The following is an 18,069-nucleotide window of genomic DNA, read 5'->3' as shown; positions in this document are numbered from 1 at the left end:
TAAACATACCTTTAAAAAAAAAAAAAGCCCTTTCTTGGGAAAAAGACCTTAGGGGCTTTGGTATCTATTTTTCAATGAACCATAGAAATCTAGAATTAGAGTTAGAAGTGATCTTTGAGGTCATTTGGTGCAGCACCTACTAATAATTATGAACATTTTCCTACTAGAATAAATAATGATAATTATAAAAATAAAATAAATAATAAAAAATTAAAGATTCAGTTTGATTTTAAGTGTTTTTTATTATTTTGTCCTGAAAAGCTTCTAATAATGCATGGATAAGTGGATAAAAAGTTGAATTTAGAGCAGGAAGACATAAGTTCAAATGTGGCCTCAGACACTTATTAGCTCAATTTCTCATTCTCATTCTCATAAAATGAGGAAGCTTGGATTTGAACATGTCTTAGGCCCTTTCTAGTTCTAAGTTCTATAGGGTGATCTATTCTTCTCTAACACCTGTAGGTTTTGTTCAATGATCTAGACAAGTCATTTAACCTCTGCTGCCTCCTTTCCTCATCTGTAAAAAAACTTTTGTAATAATAGTATCTCCCTCCTAGGTTGTTGTGAAGATCAGATGACATAATATTAATATTTGCAAAATGCTTTGCAAAGTTGACAATTCTATATAAATGCTAGCAACTATTATTATTATTATTATTAAAGCCAAATTTGTCTGCTGTTGTTCTCCTTAAATAACATTGCTTTTCTCATTTATTTACCTTTATATGTGCTGTACCCCATGCATTTCCTTCTCATTCCTTGCTCTTAGAATTTTTAGCTTCCTTCAAAGACTCCACTACCCAGGAAGCATCCTCTCCACAAATCTACAACTATTGTAAACCTCCCCTCCTCCCCCCCTACCACTTCCTCCATAAAGTGTTCTCAGTAACCCCAGAGTTACACTGGGGGTAACTCACTTCTCCTTATACCTAATATGTTCCTTATACCTCCTTCCTGAAATAACTTCATTTACAGTTTTTATTTTACTCTCTAAGTACCTGCCATACCCCTCCCACCAGGAAAATGTGATGAAAATAATAAAGCTAGAATTTATATATACTTTTAAGATTTGCAGGGCACTTTATATACATTAACTCATTTGATTATCATAATAAAACTGTGAGGCAAGAAAAATCATGATTTCTATTTGAAAACCAAGGAAAATGAGGGTGGGAGAAATTTTGAGAGTAGGATGGGGGTGAGATTCACAGAGCTAACTACTGAAAGTGGGTTTGAATCCAGATCTTCCAGGCACTGTCTATTACACCACCTAGCTATCTTGAAGGCATGGATTGGGTTTTTTGTTTTTGTTTTTGTTTTTGTTTTGTTTTTGTGACTCCAGGGCTTTCCACTGTACCTAGAGCATTTGTTGTTGTTGTTCATTCACGTTCCACTCTTGGTGACCCCATTTGGGATTTTCTCGGCAAAGATACTGGACTGGTTTGCTTTCTTTGTCCAGCTCATTTAACCAGATAAGAAACTGAGGCAATCAGGGTCAAGTGACTTAGAGTCACACAAAGATGGAACTTCCTGACTTTAGACCTGGTGCTCTATCCACTGTAGCAACTAACTGCCCCCAGTATATTATAGGAACTTAAATACTTGTTGAATTGAATTGAATTAATCCTTTGAATTTATGAAGATGAGGCAGCTAGATAATGCAGTAGATAGAGCACAAGCTTAGAGTTCAAATTCATCCTCAGACACTTACTATATGTGTGACTCTGGGCAAGTCCCTTAACCCTGTTTATCTCAGTTTCCTCATCTCTAAAATTAACTGGGGAAGGAAATAGAAAACCACTTCAGTTTCTTTGCCAAGAAAACCCCAACCAACCATGAAGTCATGAAGAATTAATCACAAATGGACAACTGAACAATCACAAATTTATATAGTCACTTATAAAGCTTTTTCAAAGATTGTTTTTTCATCTTTCCTGAGCAGTCTCTCGGGCTTGTTAAAGAGAGGATTTTGTTTTCTGTTATTTAGAGAAATTCCTGGTGGGAGCATTTGCTTAGAGTAATCTCAGTAGAAATAGTGACTTGATGGAATAAATCTGAACTGGTCTCCAAGGTTTGATTAAAACTCCAAAGACTTGTGGAGCGCCTGTAGAATGCAGGGTTCTGGGCCAGCACTAAGGGGATGATAAAGATAAGTAAGACACATTTTCTGACCATTCTAATGGGAGAGATAAGTGGATAAAGATAACTACAGCATAAAACAGAACATGTTAAGTGCTATGGGGCATCAGAGGAGAAGAGATCACTTGCTTTGGGGATACAGTAAACACTTCATGGAGGAGCTACCGACAGTTTTGCAACAGGCTTAGGTGTGGGAAGAGGAGGCTTCACATTTAGAATGATATATGAGAAAAGACACAGAGATGGAAAAGCATGGGATGGCAAGTCTAGTTGGCTTGAATTCATGTTAGGTATCTGAAATTCTAAAGGGAAAATTTAGGATCATTGCACTGCCTTACAAGAGCTGTGATAGATACTTTAAGTGACTCAGGAGGGTGCTATCGGTTCAAAGGATGTCCTTGATAAAGAGCAGTGAAAGGATGAAAAAACTGAAGCTTAGGAGTCAAGTCATTTGATTTTTTTGATGTGTTAATATTTTTATTTCCCTCAATTACATGTAAAACAATTTTTTACATTTATTTTTAAAATTTTGAGTTTCACATTCTGTCCCTTCCCCCTTCCCCATATTAAGAAAGGTAGGTAAAACATCTCCATAAAAGTCATGCTCAAAAGAAAACATAGATCCCTTCCCCCTACACATACACCACACCAAAAAAGAAGTTAAAAAAAAAAAAAAAGAAGAAGCATACTTCAGTCAAGAGTCAAATGATTTGACCGAAGCTGCACAAGTAAGTAATAGAGCCAATATTTGAACAAACATCCTCAGTTTAATTATTAGGTCAAATCCAAATTCAACCTGGTATAGTTCAATTAAACTTTGTAGCACAGTAAAAAATGTTGAAAATGGGGAATCAGAACATCAGGTTTTTCAAAGGATACGCGCATTTTAGTATTTTTGGAGCATAATTCCAAACTGCTTTCCAGAATAGCTAGGCCATTTCGCAGTTCTACTAACAATAGCACATTAACGTGCCTGTTTTAGATCATTGTTAATAACATTCATCAGTGAGGTATTAGAGTAAATAATTTTCCTTCTCTATCAACTGAATTTTTCTTAATTACTTCTTGTATTATTTTTGCATCATGAATTACAAAGCTGGTTTGAGAGCATGTTTCATGTGACTACTTGCCTCAGATGCCAAGATAGCTAGTTATAGCTTAACTCAGGATTCATTGAATTATTAAATTCATTTTTTAATAATCTAGATTATTATTGTATAAACTGAAATTTCCCTGGTATATATTTTCTATTTCAGGAAGAAATGTTTCTCATAAATCTTCCATCCTTAGTTTCATCTCCTTATATATTGCTCCTTCAGCCTAGAATGCTTTTGGTTCTTCTTTTCACCTATCCAAATCCTTACCAATCTTCAAGGATAGCTGAATACCTTTCTCCTCTAGAAATCCTCTCTTGATCATTCCAGCCCACAATGATTCCTCTCTTCTCCAAACTCCTTTACCACTTAGAGCCTATACTTTGTGCTTTCCTTAAAAAAATTATTATGTCTTTTATCTTTATTTTACCTTTATATCCAAATATATCCCTCCTACACCATTTCCCCAGAGAGATATCACCTTGTCACAATCATTTAAAAATTAATGCAGAAAAAAATCATTTCTGCAACCAATTGCCACATCAATAGTACCTAACAGTAGATGTAATAGTCCATATCCATAGTCTCTTACCTCTGCAAAGAAGGAAGGAACCTACCACATACTTTTAGCATGTGATGATAAACTAATACTATTCTCTAACTACCTACACAATTGTTGATTTCTCCAACAGAATTATGATCTCTTTGAAGACAAACTGTACCTGAAACTTTTCTTGTATTCTGTACGGTATGACACTTAATAGAAATTTGGAATCACAGAAAGTTAGAGAAAGAATATTAGAGGTTATCTCAGCCCAACTAATTCCAAGGTGACAGCTGAATTTGTTGTATATAATTCAATTCAACAAATACTCATTAATGTGTCAGCAGTAGGTTAAGTACACATTATTTAAGACAGAAAATGGTCCTTGCCCTCTGGAAGCTTACATTAGCCTGAAGGATTACATTTATTCATTTATTAAATATTTATTTAGCACCTACTATGTGTCTTCCACTGTGCTAAGGCTGGTTATAATATGAGTGTTGATAAGTAAATATGAATTAAATGGAGGAGAGATAGCACTAACAACTCAGGGGACCAGGGAAGGCTTCCCAGAAGATATTACACTAGAGTGAGCTAGGAAGGAAGATGAGATTTCTGAAAGGTAGGAATGAGGCAGAAGCTCATTCTAGGACTGGGTAAATGCCTTGTAGTTAAAGAAGAAATATCAAGTTCATAGGGGAAGAGAGGGAGAGGTAGTTCAGATTAGTTGAAATATAGAATTCATAAAAGAGTAATGTGAAAAAAATCTGGAAAGGTGGGTTAGAACCAGATTGTGGTAGACCTTAAAAAACGAGAATGAATTGTTTGGTTTTGATTTTAGAAATAATAGAGAGCCACTGATATTTTTTGAGCAGAGCTACACAGTTACAGTGACATCATTGTAATATAACACAGTGATGACTACTTGGAAGGGTGTGGTCTCATATGCTATACACCATCTTATCTCCATGTTGTATTATTAAGTTCAGTTTGCAGAAGGCCCACGTCTCTTATGGTTGATTCAGAGTAAGACTGTAATGCATGCTGAACACATCACAGATGGCAAAAATCATAAGATTTTAGAGCAGAAAACGACCTACCAAATCCTTACATTACATTACATACAATCCCTACATTACTTAGTCCAAGAGGAGAGAAATGACTTGCTTAAAATGATATAGTGAGTTAGAGGCACAGTCAGGGTTCAACAAAGGTTCCTTGATGCTCAGTTCAATGCTCATTTCTTTGTAACACATTAAGGGAAAATAATACCCTGGTTTGATTACTTTTTCTTTTTGTAAGAGGTAATATTGTTATTTAGGTGATGTTTTCCTTCCTTCCTTCCTTCCTTCCTTCCTTCCTTCCTTCCTTCCTTCCTTCCTTCCTTCCTTCCTTCCTTCCTACCTTCCTTCCTTCCTTCCTTCCTTCCTTCCCTCCCTCCCTCCCTCCCTCCCTTCCTACCTTCCTTCCTTCCTTCCTTCCTTCCTTCCTTCCTTCCTTCCTTCCTTCCTTCCTTCCTTCCTTCCTACCTTCCTTCCTTCCTTCCTTCCCTCCTTCCTTCCCTCCCTCCTTCCCTCCCTTCCTGCCTTCCTTCCCTCCCTCCCTCCCTCCCTTCCTTCCTTCCTTCCTTCCCTCCTTCCTTCCCTCCTTCCTTCCCTCCTTCCTTCCCTCCTTCCTTCCCTCCTTCCTTCCCTCCTTCCTTCCCTCCTTCCTTCCCTCCTTCCTTCCCTCCTTCCTTCCTTCCTTCCTTCCTTCCCTCCCTTCCTCTCTCCCTTCCTGCCTTCTTTCCCAGCCAAGATCATCTTCTTAAAACTTCCTTAAATTTAGAATTTCATTTTCTCTATCCCTATCTTTTCATTGATTGCTCCCCTATCCCTAAATATTCTTCCTCTTTAAATAAAGACAAAATTCCATTTCTTGGAATGCTGAGCTTCTGTCAAAGTTCAGCTCAAAGGCCTTTCCTGAATCCATTCCTTGGTAATGCACCAGCTTCGTCCCCACCCCTGAAATAACTAGTTTTATTTCATATTATTTATCTGAAAATGTACTATTTTTCCTATATTTAAGTTTCTTGAGAGCAAAGAATATCTCATTTTGTCTATGGATCTTCACTGTCTAGCACAATGTCTGGCACATTGTCACTTAAGACATATATATATATATATATATACATATATATATATATATATATATGTATATATGTATATATGCATATGTCTGTATTTCATGTATTGATGTGCCCAGAGAAACATTAGTCCAGGCCTCTGGATACTGATGTGATTATAGATTCAAAGGATTTTAAAAGATAAAAAATCTAACACAATTTAAGATGCTTTCTTCTGGGTCTTTACTCTCATCAGCAATTAAATAGAAAGGCTTTTCTTGCTTTACATTAACTGTTCTTCAAGCCTGGATATGTCACTCATTCCCTGTGCTTCCATAGACAAATCACGTCCTCTCTCTTGGGCCTCAATTCCTAGGCTCTAAAATTTTCTCATTCCACAGGGAAGCGGGTGCTGAGTAACTGCACGGTCATCAGCTGGCAACGAATTACTCTCAGTTGAGGTTGAGGAGGAACCCCTACAAGGAATGTAGCTCCAGGTTGTCAAGTGTATCTTGGTGCCAGGAAAGAATCGGAGGTTATTGTCGTTAGGTTCTATTTTTAAAGTCAAGTGATAGGTGGCTGGAATGTGGCTCCAGCATTCAGGGTCTGCACGACCATTCCTTACATCCCAATAATATTCAGAGGGATAAACCCGGCCTTCTTGGGCTCTCTTTGCCTGGAGAAAGTGAAGTTGCCTATAAAGGTTTTTTCTTTTCTGAAAGTTCATGTCAGCCCCAAACCAGGTGATGTCAATTCTGCAGATATTTGCCCATCAGCAGCCTCTCAGAGAGGAATTTGAAATGTTGCTGTGACGTCAAAGTGCCCCAAAAGAGGGACTCGGGCCAAGTATTGCCTCTCACTCTTGGGCAGGCCCTACAGAGGAGAAGATAACAGAAAAGCACAGTCCCCTCCTCCCAGTAACAGCAATGTTCAGGGGGCTAAAGAAGACAGCCTAAAAGCCTCTTGAAGCCATCTGAATTCCAAAGGAGAGTGAACTTGACACAAGAAATAATGCATTTCCAGGGGCCCACAGTCTAGTTGGCAAATACCGACCTTCACTAGACTTCCTGGTGATCGTTTCTTGCCTAGTCAAAATGTCGGAATCCTCCAAGGAGAGCACAGGGACTAGTGGGGACGTTGGGAAGCCCAGGTTGCCGGTAAGTGGCAGGAGTTGTTTAAATACCATGGACAAAAAGTTGAACTTGCTGAATGAAAAGGTAGACAAACTTTTGAATTTCCAAGAAGACGTGGCAGGAAAACTAGAGAGTGTGTATCAAGGCATCGGCAACCTAGAACGGGGCATCAGCCAGATAGCCGCGGCTTCCACGGCAGAGCTCCCCTGGGAAGGTCTGACTCAAGCCCAGGTTCAGCCGGGATGCCCTGAGATGCTGGAACTGGTGAGGGCCGTGCAGCAGGACACTTCCCGACACAGCACCATGCTTGAAGGGCTCGTCAAGATGGTCACCGCAGTGGACAAAGCCATGGCTTTGATCGGAGTGCTTTTCCAGAATTCCAAAGTGGTGGATTTCCTTCTGCAAGGCAGTAATCCCTGGAGGAAAGGAAGCTTAGCTGATGCTGAGAGTCTTGAGGAGGTTGGTTTATATTTTCTTCTTTCTGCACTGTCCCTTGTCAGAAGAGGACCCATGGTACGGACATGGGTGATGGCTTCCCTCATATAATTCAGCATCAGGATTGGCAGTAAGGTCTGGAGTACTGAAGACTAGACTTTTTCCCCTCACCATCTTCTCTGAATGAATCTTCTTTGGGGAATTTGTTTGGGTGCCAAATTCTCATATCTTTGTGGAATCTTATTTAATTGGACATCATGAGGTGGAGTGAGAGTGATAATTCATAGGGTCATGGGATTTAGAGCTAAAAGCATAAAGATCATGTGGTCCAGCCCTTCCATTTTACAGATGAGGAAACTGAGGTCTAAGGAAGTTGAAGGTCTTGTGCCGGGTGGCAGAAATAGTAAGATCTGACTATGTCACTCCATCCTCTACATAAGAAGTTTCAGATTGCCCATAGAATGAAATCCATATTCCTCTGTTTGGCAAATGTCCTTCAGCCTATCTTGGCAGACTTTTTGCATACTGCACCTCTTTATGCCCTTTGAAAAGTTCGGACTGGCTTTCTTTTTGTTCCCATATAGAACATTCCATTTCCTATCTCAAGACCTTCAAATGGATAGTCTCCCATGCTTTCCCTTGCCAACGCCCCTCACTGGAATCCTTAGCTTTATTCAATTCTTGGCCCCCATCTTCTATTCAAGACCTATCCCAGTCACCTTCTGAAAAGCACTTTATGTTTATCTTCTTAATATTTTATATTTACTTCGATGTCAACCTAATTTTCCCCAATAGAATGTAAGGTTCTTGAGGTTTCACTTTTGACTTTGCTTCTCTAGTACTTATTTAGCATAGTGCCGAGCTTGATGAATGCGTGCATTGGGACACTGTGTACTCTAAGTATAATTCCAGAACTCTTTTCAATATTGTTAGAGCTATTAGAGATTTCAGAGACCTTCTGGCTCAATTTCTTCATTTTATAGAAGGGGAAATTGGAACTCAGAGAGTGGAAGGGATTTGAATCATTTCTTCAATGTCATTTATGACATGATGATATATTCCTTGTGTGGCTCTTATGCTGTGATAAAGAAAAGGATGATGACTAACCTTAATGAGAATTCCAAGGAGGAAAAAAGCTACCATGATAAGTACAGGGCACACTGTGGATCATGAAAGGAATCTCTCTTTGATAATCCTATAATACCCTTCCTTGGACTGGGGCTTTTTGAATGGGTGACCTTATCCAGTTTCTTTTTCCTCCCTCCTTCCCTCCCTCCCTCCCTTTTTTTCTCCCTCCCTTCCCTTCCCTTTCTCTCCTTCCCTCCTTCCTTCCTTCCTTCCTTCCTTCCTTCCTTCCTTCCTTCCTTCCTTCCTTCCTTCCTTCCTTCCTTCCTTCCTTCCTTCCTTCCTTCCTTCCTTCCTTCCTTCCTTCCTTCCTTCCTTCTTTCTTTCCTTTCTTCCTTCTTTTTCTTCCTTCCTTTTCCTTAGGGAGAGATAAACTGGTCACATGGGGGTATCTACAATGAGGGGATTAGGTCAGGACTCTTTTCCCCCTCAGTCTGTCACTAAAAATACCTGCAGATTCTCACCTCCTCTAGGTCTTTTTTCTTTCTCCATTCTCCAGTCCTATCTAACTCTGTTTGGGGTTATCAGTGTTCTAAAAACAGTCAGGCCCCAGGTGTCACTGCCCAGAGGCCCACGTCCGTGGGCAAGACTGCAGAGCTGGCATTCATTGCTAAGTGTTGTGCAATCAGAAACATTTGTTTATAAAGGCAGAGGGGAGAGACTGTCAGATACTGCCTGACTGGACACTAAGTGATGGAACACTTAGCAACACCCAGACTGCCTGGAGCCACAAGTTCAAATCTATTCAGTTATTCATAATCCTCCAGGAGGAGATAGCCAGACTAGAAAGGGTACAGTGGAGATTACCTGGAGCTGGAGCAGCCAAACCAGGCTGGGAAACAGTCCATGAACCTCGGGGGAAGTTTTCTTTTGGAGGAAGGGCTTAAAAGAACATGCTCTAAGGGCAGCTAGGTGGTACAGTGAATAGAGCACCAGCCCTGAAGTCAGGAAGACCTGAGTTCAAATTTGGTCTCAGACATTTAACACTTCCTGACTGTGTGACTCTGGGTAAGTCACTTAACCCCAATTGCCTCAGCAAAACAAAAAACAAAAACCAAAACAACATGCTCTTAAGTAAAAAGGAGTGTGCTCAGTTGTGGTTGGACGTATTGCTTGTGTATTATCCTGCATCTTCTCCTTTTTTTGTGGCTAAATTTCTTGAAGAGGTCATCTATCATAAGTTCCTTCCCTTCAACTAAAACTTCTCTTTCCAAAGTTACTGATGATCGCTTAATTGTCAAATCAAATGGCCTTTTCTTAGTACTCATCCACTTGATCTCTCTGCTGCCTTTAATATTGTTAATCATCCTCTTCTTGACTCTTTTCTCTCTTGGTTTTCATGACTCTGATCATTCCTGGTTCTCCTCTTAACTAACTAATCCTCATCTGTCTCTCTTGCTGGATCTTCATCCAGATCATCCAGATCTTCATCTTCAGCTTCATGCTCCCTAATAGTGGATGGCCCAAAGGGTCTATCCTGAGCCTTTTCTTCTTCTTTTATGTCCTCTTTCACTTGGTGATCTCATCAGCTTTCATGGTTTCAATGATGATTTCTATGTAGACTACTTTCGGTTCCACTTGTCCAGCCCCTAAACTGTTTCCTGAATTCCGATCTCATACCTCCATCTGCCTATTGGGTATTTCAGCCTAAATCTGAATGTCCCATAGGCATCTTAAACTCAATAAGTCTAAAACTGAACTCATCATTTTTCCTCCCAACCTTTTCCTTTTCCTAAGTTCCCTATTGTTTTGTTGTTCACCCATTTCAGTCGGGCTTGACTCTTTGTGACCCTATTTGGGGTTGTCTTGTTAGAGACACTGGAGTGATTTTTGCCATTTCCTTCTCCAGTTCATTTTCAAGATGAGGAAAGTGAGGCAAACAGCATTAGGTGACTTGCCTAAGGTCACATAGTTAGTGTCTGAAGCCAGATTTGAACTTAGAAAGAGTCTTCCTGACACCAGACTTGGCACTCTATCTATTGCACCACCTACCAATCCAACTCCCTCAGTACTATTCAGGATACCACCTTGCTTTCAGTGTTCCAGGCTTGTCTTCCTAGACTCCCGACTCTCTCCTTTCATATCCAATCAGGGTCAAGTCCTGTCATCTCTATCATCATATCTCTTGTATAAGTCCCCTTTTTTCTCTGACAATACTATCTCCCTAGTATAGTCTCACAGGACCTCACACCTGAAGTATTGCAATAAATTTTCCTGCCTTATGTCTCTCCTGTTTCAATCCAATTGATATTCTTCTCAGTTATCAAATTTAATCTTCCTTTAGATACAAATCTGACCATTTTACTATCCTATTCAATAAACTCCAGTGGCTTCCTATTACCACCAGGATGAACTATAAAATCCTCTTTTAAGGCTTTAAATAAAGACCTTCATGATGTCACTCCTTCCTATCTTTTCAGTCTTCTTATACTTGCCTCCACTCAAAGTACTGTACTGTGTAATCCATTGACACTAGCCATCTTGTTCCCTGATATTCCATCTTTCAACTGGATATTTTCAATGGCTATCCCCCATGCCTGAAATTCTCTTCCTATTTATCTCTCCTCCCTTGCTTCCTTGAGCTGACTTCCTCAGCTAAAGTCCTACCTCCTGCAAAAAGCTGTTCTCCATCCTCCTTAATCTTGGTACCTTCATTTTAAGACTACAAATTTGTCACATTGTGTTTAGCTTATTTGTACACACTTTTTTGTATGTTATCTTCTGCCAATTAGACTGTGAGATCTTTCCTCCTTCATTCCTTTTTCCCTCCCTCCCTTCTTCCCTCTCTCCCTCTCTTCCTTCCTTCCTTCCTTCCTTCCTTCCTTCCTTCCTTCCTTCCTTCCTTCCTTCCTTCTCCTTTATGTTTTTGTGAAATGACTTGTTCTGTGTAAGAGGTTACCTGTGCTTCCAGGGCCATCTCAAGGTCCATCTCCTCCCTCAGTTTAGGAAAAAGTTGTAAATAGCATTTAAAGACCAAATGAATTTTCTTCTCTCAGTCCCCTTGGCTTTGAATCTTGTCAAGCATAAGATACTTTATCATTCTTCCTATGAACTCAGATCACAGATTCTGAAATAAGATTATTCTATTCTAGAGAGTGTCCTTATTCTAAGCATTAATGCACTTGCTTTGAATTTGAGGGAGGCAGAGTTCAGATCTTGCCTTTGCCCTGTATGCCCTATGAGATGTTGGGAAAATTACTTAAACTTTTTACAACTTCAGTTTCCTCAGCTGTAAAATATAAGGATCAAACTGAAAGACTTTCAAAGTTGCTTTAAGTTCTGAATCTCTAAACCTATATTATTCAGAGAATATCTAGACGGTTCAAGAGATGACATCTGGAAAACAAAGAAGCTCTTTATGTATTTCAGTGAGGAAAGAGCTCCGCATGGTCCTTATGAACCTCAACTCTGATGCCTTGCTCTGCTGTTTACAAGCTATGTCACCTTAAGCACTTTATTTCTGTGCCTTAGTTTCCTCAAATTATTATCACGAAGGAGATTGATATTTGTTCTATTTACCTCACAGAGTAGTCATGAGGAAAGCAAATTACTCTAACACCCTCTAGATGCATGCCCATGTTCATGTATTCTTACAATCCTATGAGAAGCACAGTGGGGAGTGCCTTTTACAGTAATGAACTTAGCCTTAGAAGGCCAGAACTGAAAGCAGCCTCATGGATCACTTAGTCGAACTTCATTTTAGGAAAAGGCAGATAGAACGAGATCATAGAAATAGTAAGTAGCAGAGCTCTCCTGGAACTCCTTCCTAACAACAAAACAGATGTTAATGGATGTGTGATCATTAGTTTCAGCCAGTGTAGTACCATGAATAGAGAGATTTAGAATTATGGAGATCTAGTTCACGGTTCATCTCTGAACTTTACTCCATAAGTGACCCTGGGCAAGTCACTTGGTCCTCAGTGCTGTAAGCAATTCTCTAAGACTAGAGACCCCTCAGTCCCTCCCACACTCAGAGGACACTATAATCAGAAGTACCATCTCTCAGAACTAAGGGCAGACTAGCCTTCCCTCCCTTCCCCTTACCTCTATGAGGCCATATTGGGGCGGGGTGGGGGAGGGAATCATTCTAAAACTCTAGTTTTTCTCTGAGGGACAGTTTCAACCTTTCCATTCCTTCTGGCTGGGACCTGCAAGGGAGGGGAGGAAAGGGTTTGGTCAGTGCCCCCACTGGAGCAAAAACTTTGAGCTTGTGTGGGGGTGGGGAAGGAAAGGGAGAGATTATAACATTTCAACCCAACAAGGTCTGCCAAAGGACACAGATAATGACTTCTGCTTCCTGAGGATCAGGTCAGACAGAGGCTTTGCAGAAAGGGAGCAAATGGAAAGGGCCCTACAGAGCTGGGAATAATAACGTTGCAGTTCAAAGGAGACCCCAAAAAGGTTCGGGTTCAGACTAATGTCGCAAGATGTTTCAAAAGAATCTCTAGGGTCAGACCCATCTCCAAATCAAGGAATTGTAATACCAATTAAAGTGGGCTAAGTTTCAAAAGAATTTAGCAAAGAACCAGCAAACAATTTACGCAAAAAAGTTAGAGAGTCCAGGTGCTTCAAGTCACCTATGTGCTAATTTTATGGTTTAGAGGTAGATTTGGTGTGTACCTCAGAAACTTTGTTATCACTGACAAACAGATTGTTATCTGACAGCCAGCAATGTTTATAGAACTGTAGCACTCCCAAGGGACCTCAGGATTATCACTGCATCTTCCCTAGAAGTTAGGGGATATTTTTTAACCATATCACTCTCAAGGCCAGGTGGTCCTGCTATTGCTATCTCTCCCCTAGAAGCTGACCCCCCACCAATAGTAAGATCAGTCTGAGAGATAATAGTACTTACCCCTTCAATCCCTACATTCTGCTGCAAAAATAATCTTTCTCAAGCAGAATTCTGATCATGTCACTGCTTTGCTCAAACATCTTTAGTAGTTCCCTATTGCCAGTTAGCAATTATATTACAGCCAGTATAGTGGATGAAATAACTAGACTTGAAGTCAAAAAGACTCAACTTCCTGAGTTCAAATCTGTCCCTAGATACTAACTGTAGGATCCTAGGCAGGTCATTTAACCCCATTTGCCTCAGTTTCCTTATCTGTAAAATGATCTGGAGAAGGAAATGGCAAACTAGTTTGATGTCTTTGCCAAGAAAACCCCAGCTAGAACCATGAAAAGTCAGACTCAATTGAAAAATAACTGAATAACAACATTTCCTGCTGAGTCTAGTTAAAATGACTCTAACTGGCATTCAAGGCATGGGTAGAAGGAATTTCTTTACCCACATGAAATCATGAGTCAGCTCTTCTAGTCTCCTTCACCAACAGTCACAGCCATATCCAGAGCACAATCTCATTAAAAGAAGCATCTTTCTGCTTTGCACAAAAAGGCAGCATCCTGCCTTTCCAGCTTTATCTTCTATTGCTGACCTATTTGTATTCTATTCTCTATTCAGAAGGGACAATTCTTTGCCCCACCCCAAACATATCCCTTGCCCTCAGACCTTTATGTCTTTGCTCATGTTGTTCATCCCTTGGTTTATGTTTTTATGTCTTGGTCCTTCTCCTTTCCACCTCCCTGTTGAAAGATAATGATCTTTTTTCGAAGCTCTCACTTAAGCACTTTGTTGAACAATTCTCTAAAGTGTTCTTCATGTAACATTGTATTCTCTACTTATTTGAGTCTGGGCTTTAACTCTCCAACTAGACTGAAAGTTCCAAGAGGGCAAGAATCATATGTTTTGATGATTTTGCATTAGTATAATGCTTTGCAAGAGTTAAGTAGAAGGTTAATTAATTTTGGTTGCAGTGAAGTGAGATTAAAAACAAGAGGAGAAAAGAAAGAGGAAATATAGGGAGATAAAATAGGAAAAATAATGAGTTAGTGGTATTTATAAGGGAAGTGTATCTCAAGAAGGGTTAGGAATACTTAAATTCTTTTTTTAAAAAATATTTTATTTTTCTCCCAATTACATGTAAAAATAATCTTAAACTTTCATTTTAAGAAAAATTTGTTTCAAATTCTCTCCCTCACTCCCTCCCTATCCTCCCCGCTTCATGAGATGGTAAGCAAATTCATAAAGTTTCTATCTGTACAATTGTGTGAAGCATATTTCCATATCAGTCATGTTATAAAGTAAAACACAGACAAAAAACACAAAAGAAAATAAGAAAGTGAAAAATAGTATGCTTCAATTTGTATTCAGACTCCATTAGTTCTTCTCTGAAGGTGAATAGTATTTTTCATTATGAGTTCTTCGAAATTGTCTTGGATCATTGTTGTATTGCTGAGAAAAGCTAAGTCACTCACAGTTGATCATTGTACAATATTGCTGTTACTGTGATCTGTTCCTCACTTTGTATCAGTTCATGTAAGTCTCTGCAGGTTTTCTGAAATCAGTCTGCTCATCATTTCTTATAACACAATAGGAGTGTTACCTTTACAATCATAAATCACAATTTATTCAGCCTTTCAGTTGATGGACATCCCCTCAATTTCAAATTCTGTCATCACAAAAAGAGCTGCTATAAATATTTTTGCACAAATAGGTCTTTCCCCCTTTTTTGATCTCTTTGAGACATACACCTAATAGTGGTATAAATCCCTTTTTTAAAAAAACTGTTTCCCAAACCAGGGGTATGGGTTGTAGCCATCTTTCTCCTTTGCCCATCTGTACAAGGGCCTCTGGGAGCTAGGTTTTCCTTTTCCCAAAGACTGTGGCCAGGTAACAGAAAAAAGCAGAATCATAATCTAGGTATGAGTCCCCCAAACTTCAGACTTCTTCAAAGGAAAGAAATATTAAGGAGATGGAATATTATTTCTGCTCCACTTTAAAAACTGCTTTTGTCATTACAAAGAGAAAATAGGAAGTTTTTCTTTGGGAATTCTAAAGTAGAGACAGATATGCAAACAGAACCAGACTTTGATTGTAACAATGTCAACCACTACTTTGGGCTTTCTCAGAAGAGTGCCAATAGAGATTTTCAGAGCTGTGTTTGTATGCTTTTATAATAGTTGACATATCTGGGAGTCATAGAAAATAAGGGCTGGAAGAGATTTTAGAAATCATCTTTTCCAATTCCTTCATTTTTACAGGTCAGAAAACTGAATTGAGAAAAGCAAAGTGATTTACCTAAAATTATATTTGGAGCTAGGGGTAGGACTATGACTTAAATACAAGTCTTTTGACTCCAAGTAGAGTCAGCACTACTTATACTTTATTTTTTCTTGAGACTTATCTTGAGGTGAGATTGGAATGTGTGTGTGTGTGTGTGTGTGTGTGTGTGTGTGTGTGTGTGTGTGAGAGAGAGAGAGAGAGAGAGAGAGAGAGAGAGAGAGAGAGAGAGAGAGAGAGAGAATATATGCAAATATGTGTGTGAGAGAGAATATTGCGAGTGTGTGTGTGTGTGTGTGTGTGTGTGTGTGAGAGAGAGAGAGAGAGAGAGAGAAGGAGGGAGGAGGAGAGAGATAAGGGAGAGAGAGATGAGGGAGAGAGAGAGGGAAAGGGAGAGAGACTTTTTAATGACAGGCTAAGCATGTTGCTAAGCATGCTGGGGATATAAAAATGAACAGCAAGATAGTCTCTGTTCTCAAGCAGAAAGATAACACAAAAGGAGAATTAAAGGGGGGGACTAGCCACTGGCTCCCCAGCATAGTAGAGAGGTGGCTAGGAAGTGTGTGGAGATTTCATTCTTCAGCAAGATAAGAGGAATGCTCACTATTAGAGCCTGGTGATTCAGGAATGGAGTCCAAGATGGGAATTATGAGTTGAATGAAAGCAAGCCAAGAGTCAAATTTCCACTTGGCTCCCAGAACATACCTAGGCACAAAATAGGCTCTCAATAAATACTCATTAAATCCAGCTTCCATTTACATGTTTTGATCTAATAGTTAATGACGTTCATGTTGCTATCCAAAAAGAAATGCAATCTAGCTCCAGTGGAGTTTCATTAGAAGGTGCTTATTAAACTTGAACTTTGAGAACTTAACTTTTCCAAGGTAAAAAAGACTTGTATCTCCTTGGGCAGAGAACTAGTTTATTACTAAGATCAGAGAATTTAGGACTGGAAGTGATTTTAGCGATTATGTAGTTCAACCCCTTCATTTTACAGATGAAGTGAAAGTAGGGCCTAATAGGCCACTCTTACCAGCAGAGAAAAAAAGGCTCTTCCAAGACCACCGAACTGGGGACTCAGGAAATCTAGGTGAAAATTCCACCTCTTACATTTATTAGCTGTGACCTTGGATCTTTCTGGGTTTTATCTTCTTCTGTAAAAGAGGAATAATAATACTTCCATTGCTAATTTCACAAGATTGTGGTGAGAGAAGTACTTTGTTATTAATCCTTTAAGTTCCATAAAAGGGTGAATTGTTTCTTTAGGATCCTAAGAATCTAATATTTATGATTTGGAACTGAATGAGAGTTTTGTATTCCTCTAGCCCAATACCCCCATTTTATAGATGTGGAAACTGATATAAAACAACATGTCTAAGTTTATACCAGTAATAATCAACAGAGTAAGAAGTGACCTCATCTCGTTTGCCTGAACACAAATTTTTATTTTACACTGTGTAATGATGTCTGTGATAATGCTTGTTTTTTAGAACAAGGAGAAAGCTGAGGAGAAAGGAGCTAAACCAAAGCAAACCCTTAGCACTCGAGGAGTGCAAGCTGAGATCAGGAGGCCTTTGGAAGGTATGTGAGAACCTTTCTATTACTCCCTTGTCCTGGAACATTTCCTGCACCCACAATTATCCATGTGACCCAGGAGCATAATCTTGTTTTTGTCCTCTACACTTTGATGACATGGAAGTTCTCAGGGACAGTCAGGACCAGGGAACTTTGGAAACAGTTTTATTTAGCAGATATTTATTGAGCACCTACTTTATGAATAGATATATACTAGGCACTTCGGGGCAAGAGAAAGGTTACAGAAAAAAGAGAGGTCATTTCCTTTCTCAATGAGTTGATCCTCTCTATTCAGGAGTTCTTAGCCTGTGATCTATGAACTTAAAAAAAATTGATAACTATTTCAACATAGTTGATTGTTTTTGTAATCCTATGCATTTTGATTAATACTTTTAAAACAAATATTTTTTTTTTTCTAAGAAGGAGCTCATTAATTTTACCAGACGGTCAAAAAATTCCTGGATACAAAAGAGTTAAAAAGTCCTTTCTCTGGAAGGAGACACACAGCATGCACAAATGAGGCTGTGTTCAACATTCATCCATTCATTTTACAAACATTTATTTAGATCCTAATGTGTACAGGGCACTAGGCTGGTCATTGGAAGAGACGAAAAGTTTAGATTAGATGTCTCTCCCCTCAGAGGGCTTACAGTTTAGTAGATGTTAAGAATAATTACAAAACTATGTATGCTATTGGCGTAGAAAAAAGTAATAATTTTGAGTAAGAGTGTTCTTTTGCAGGAGTCCTCAAGCCTACCTTGGGATAGAACATTTTATTTTTAGAATTTATACAAGAA

General features: G+C 39.2%; 1 protein-coding gene and 1 long non-coding RNA gene across 4 annotated transcripts in view; one reads left to right on the top strand and one right to left on the bottom strand.

The window, feature by feature from the left end:
* MYLK3 (myosin light chain kinase 3) overlaps nucleotides 1-18,069 on the top strand; it is a 54,271-nt gene that overhangs the window by 1,368 nt on the left and 34,834 nt on the right. For 2 of the 3 annotated variants that reach the window (XM_074293291.1, XM_074293293.1), the window contains exons 1-2: nucleotides 6,745-7,473; nucleotides 17,188-17,278. In XM_074293291.1, the coding sequence (XP_074149392.1) occupies nucleotides 6,976-7,473; nucleotides 17,188-17,278 (589 nt within the window). In that variant the 5' untranslated portion in view covers nucleotides 6,745-6,975. Of the gene's footprint in view, nucleotides 1-6,744; nucleotides 7,474-17,187; nucleotides 17,279-18,069 lie in introns of those variants that run through there. The other variant, XM_074293292.1, reaches the window with a different exon arrangement.
* Nucleotides 1-18,069, bottom strand: part of LOC141557525 (uncharacterized) — a 53,197-nt gene that overhangs the window by 23,653 nt on the left and 11,475 nt on the right. The window contains exon 3 of the long non-coding RNA XR_012486814.1: nucleotides 16,731-16,851. This is a non-coding gene — a long non-coding RNA (uncharacterized LOC141557525). The remainder of the gene's footprint in view (nucleotides 1-16,730; nucleotides 16,852-18,069) is intronic.

This window comes from Sminthopsis crassicaudata, chromosome 2 (assembly GCF_048593235.1).
Source record: "Sminthopsis crassicaudata isolate SCR6 chromosome 2, ASM4859323v1, whole genome shotgun sequence".
Classification (NCBI taxonomy): domain Eukaryota; kingdom Metazoa; phylum Chordata; class Mammalia; order Dasyuromorphia; family Dasyuridae; genus Sminthopsis; species Sminthopsis crassicaudata.
The sequence above is the reverse complement of the archived record's forward strand: the minus strand, read 5'-3'. Positions and strand labels throughout refer to the sequence as shown.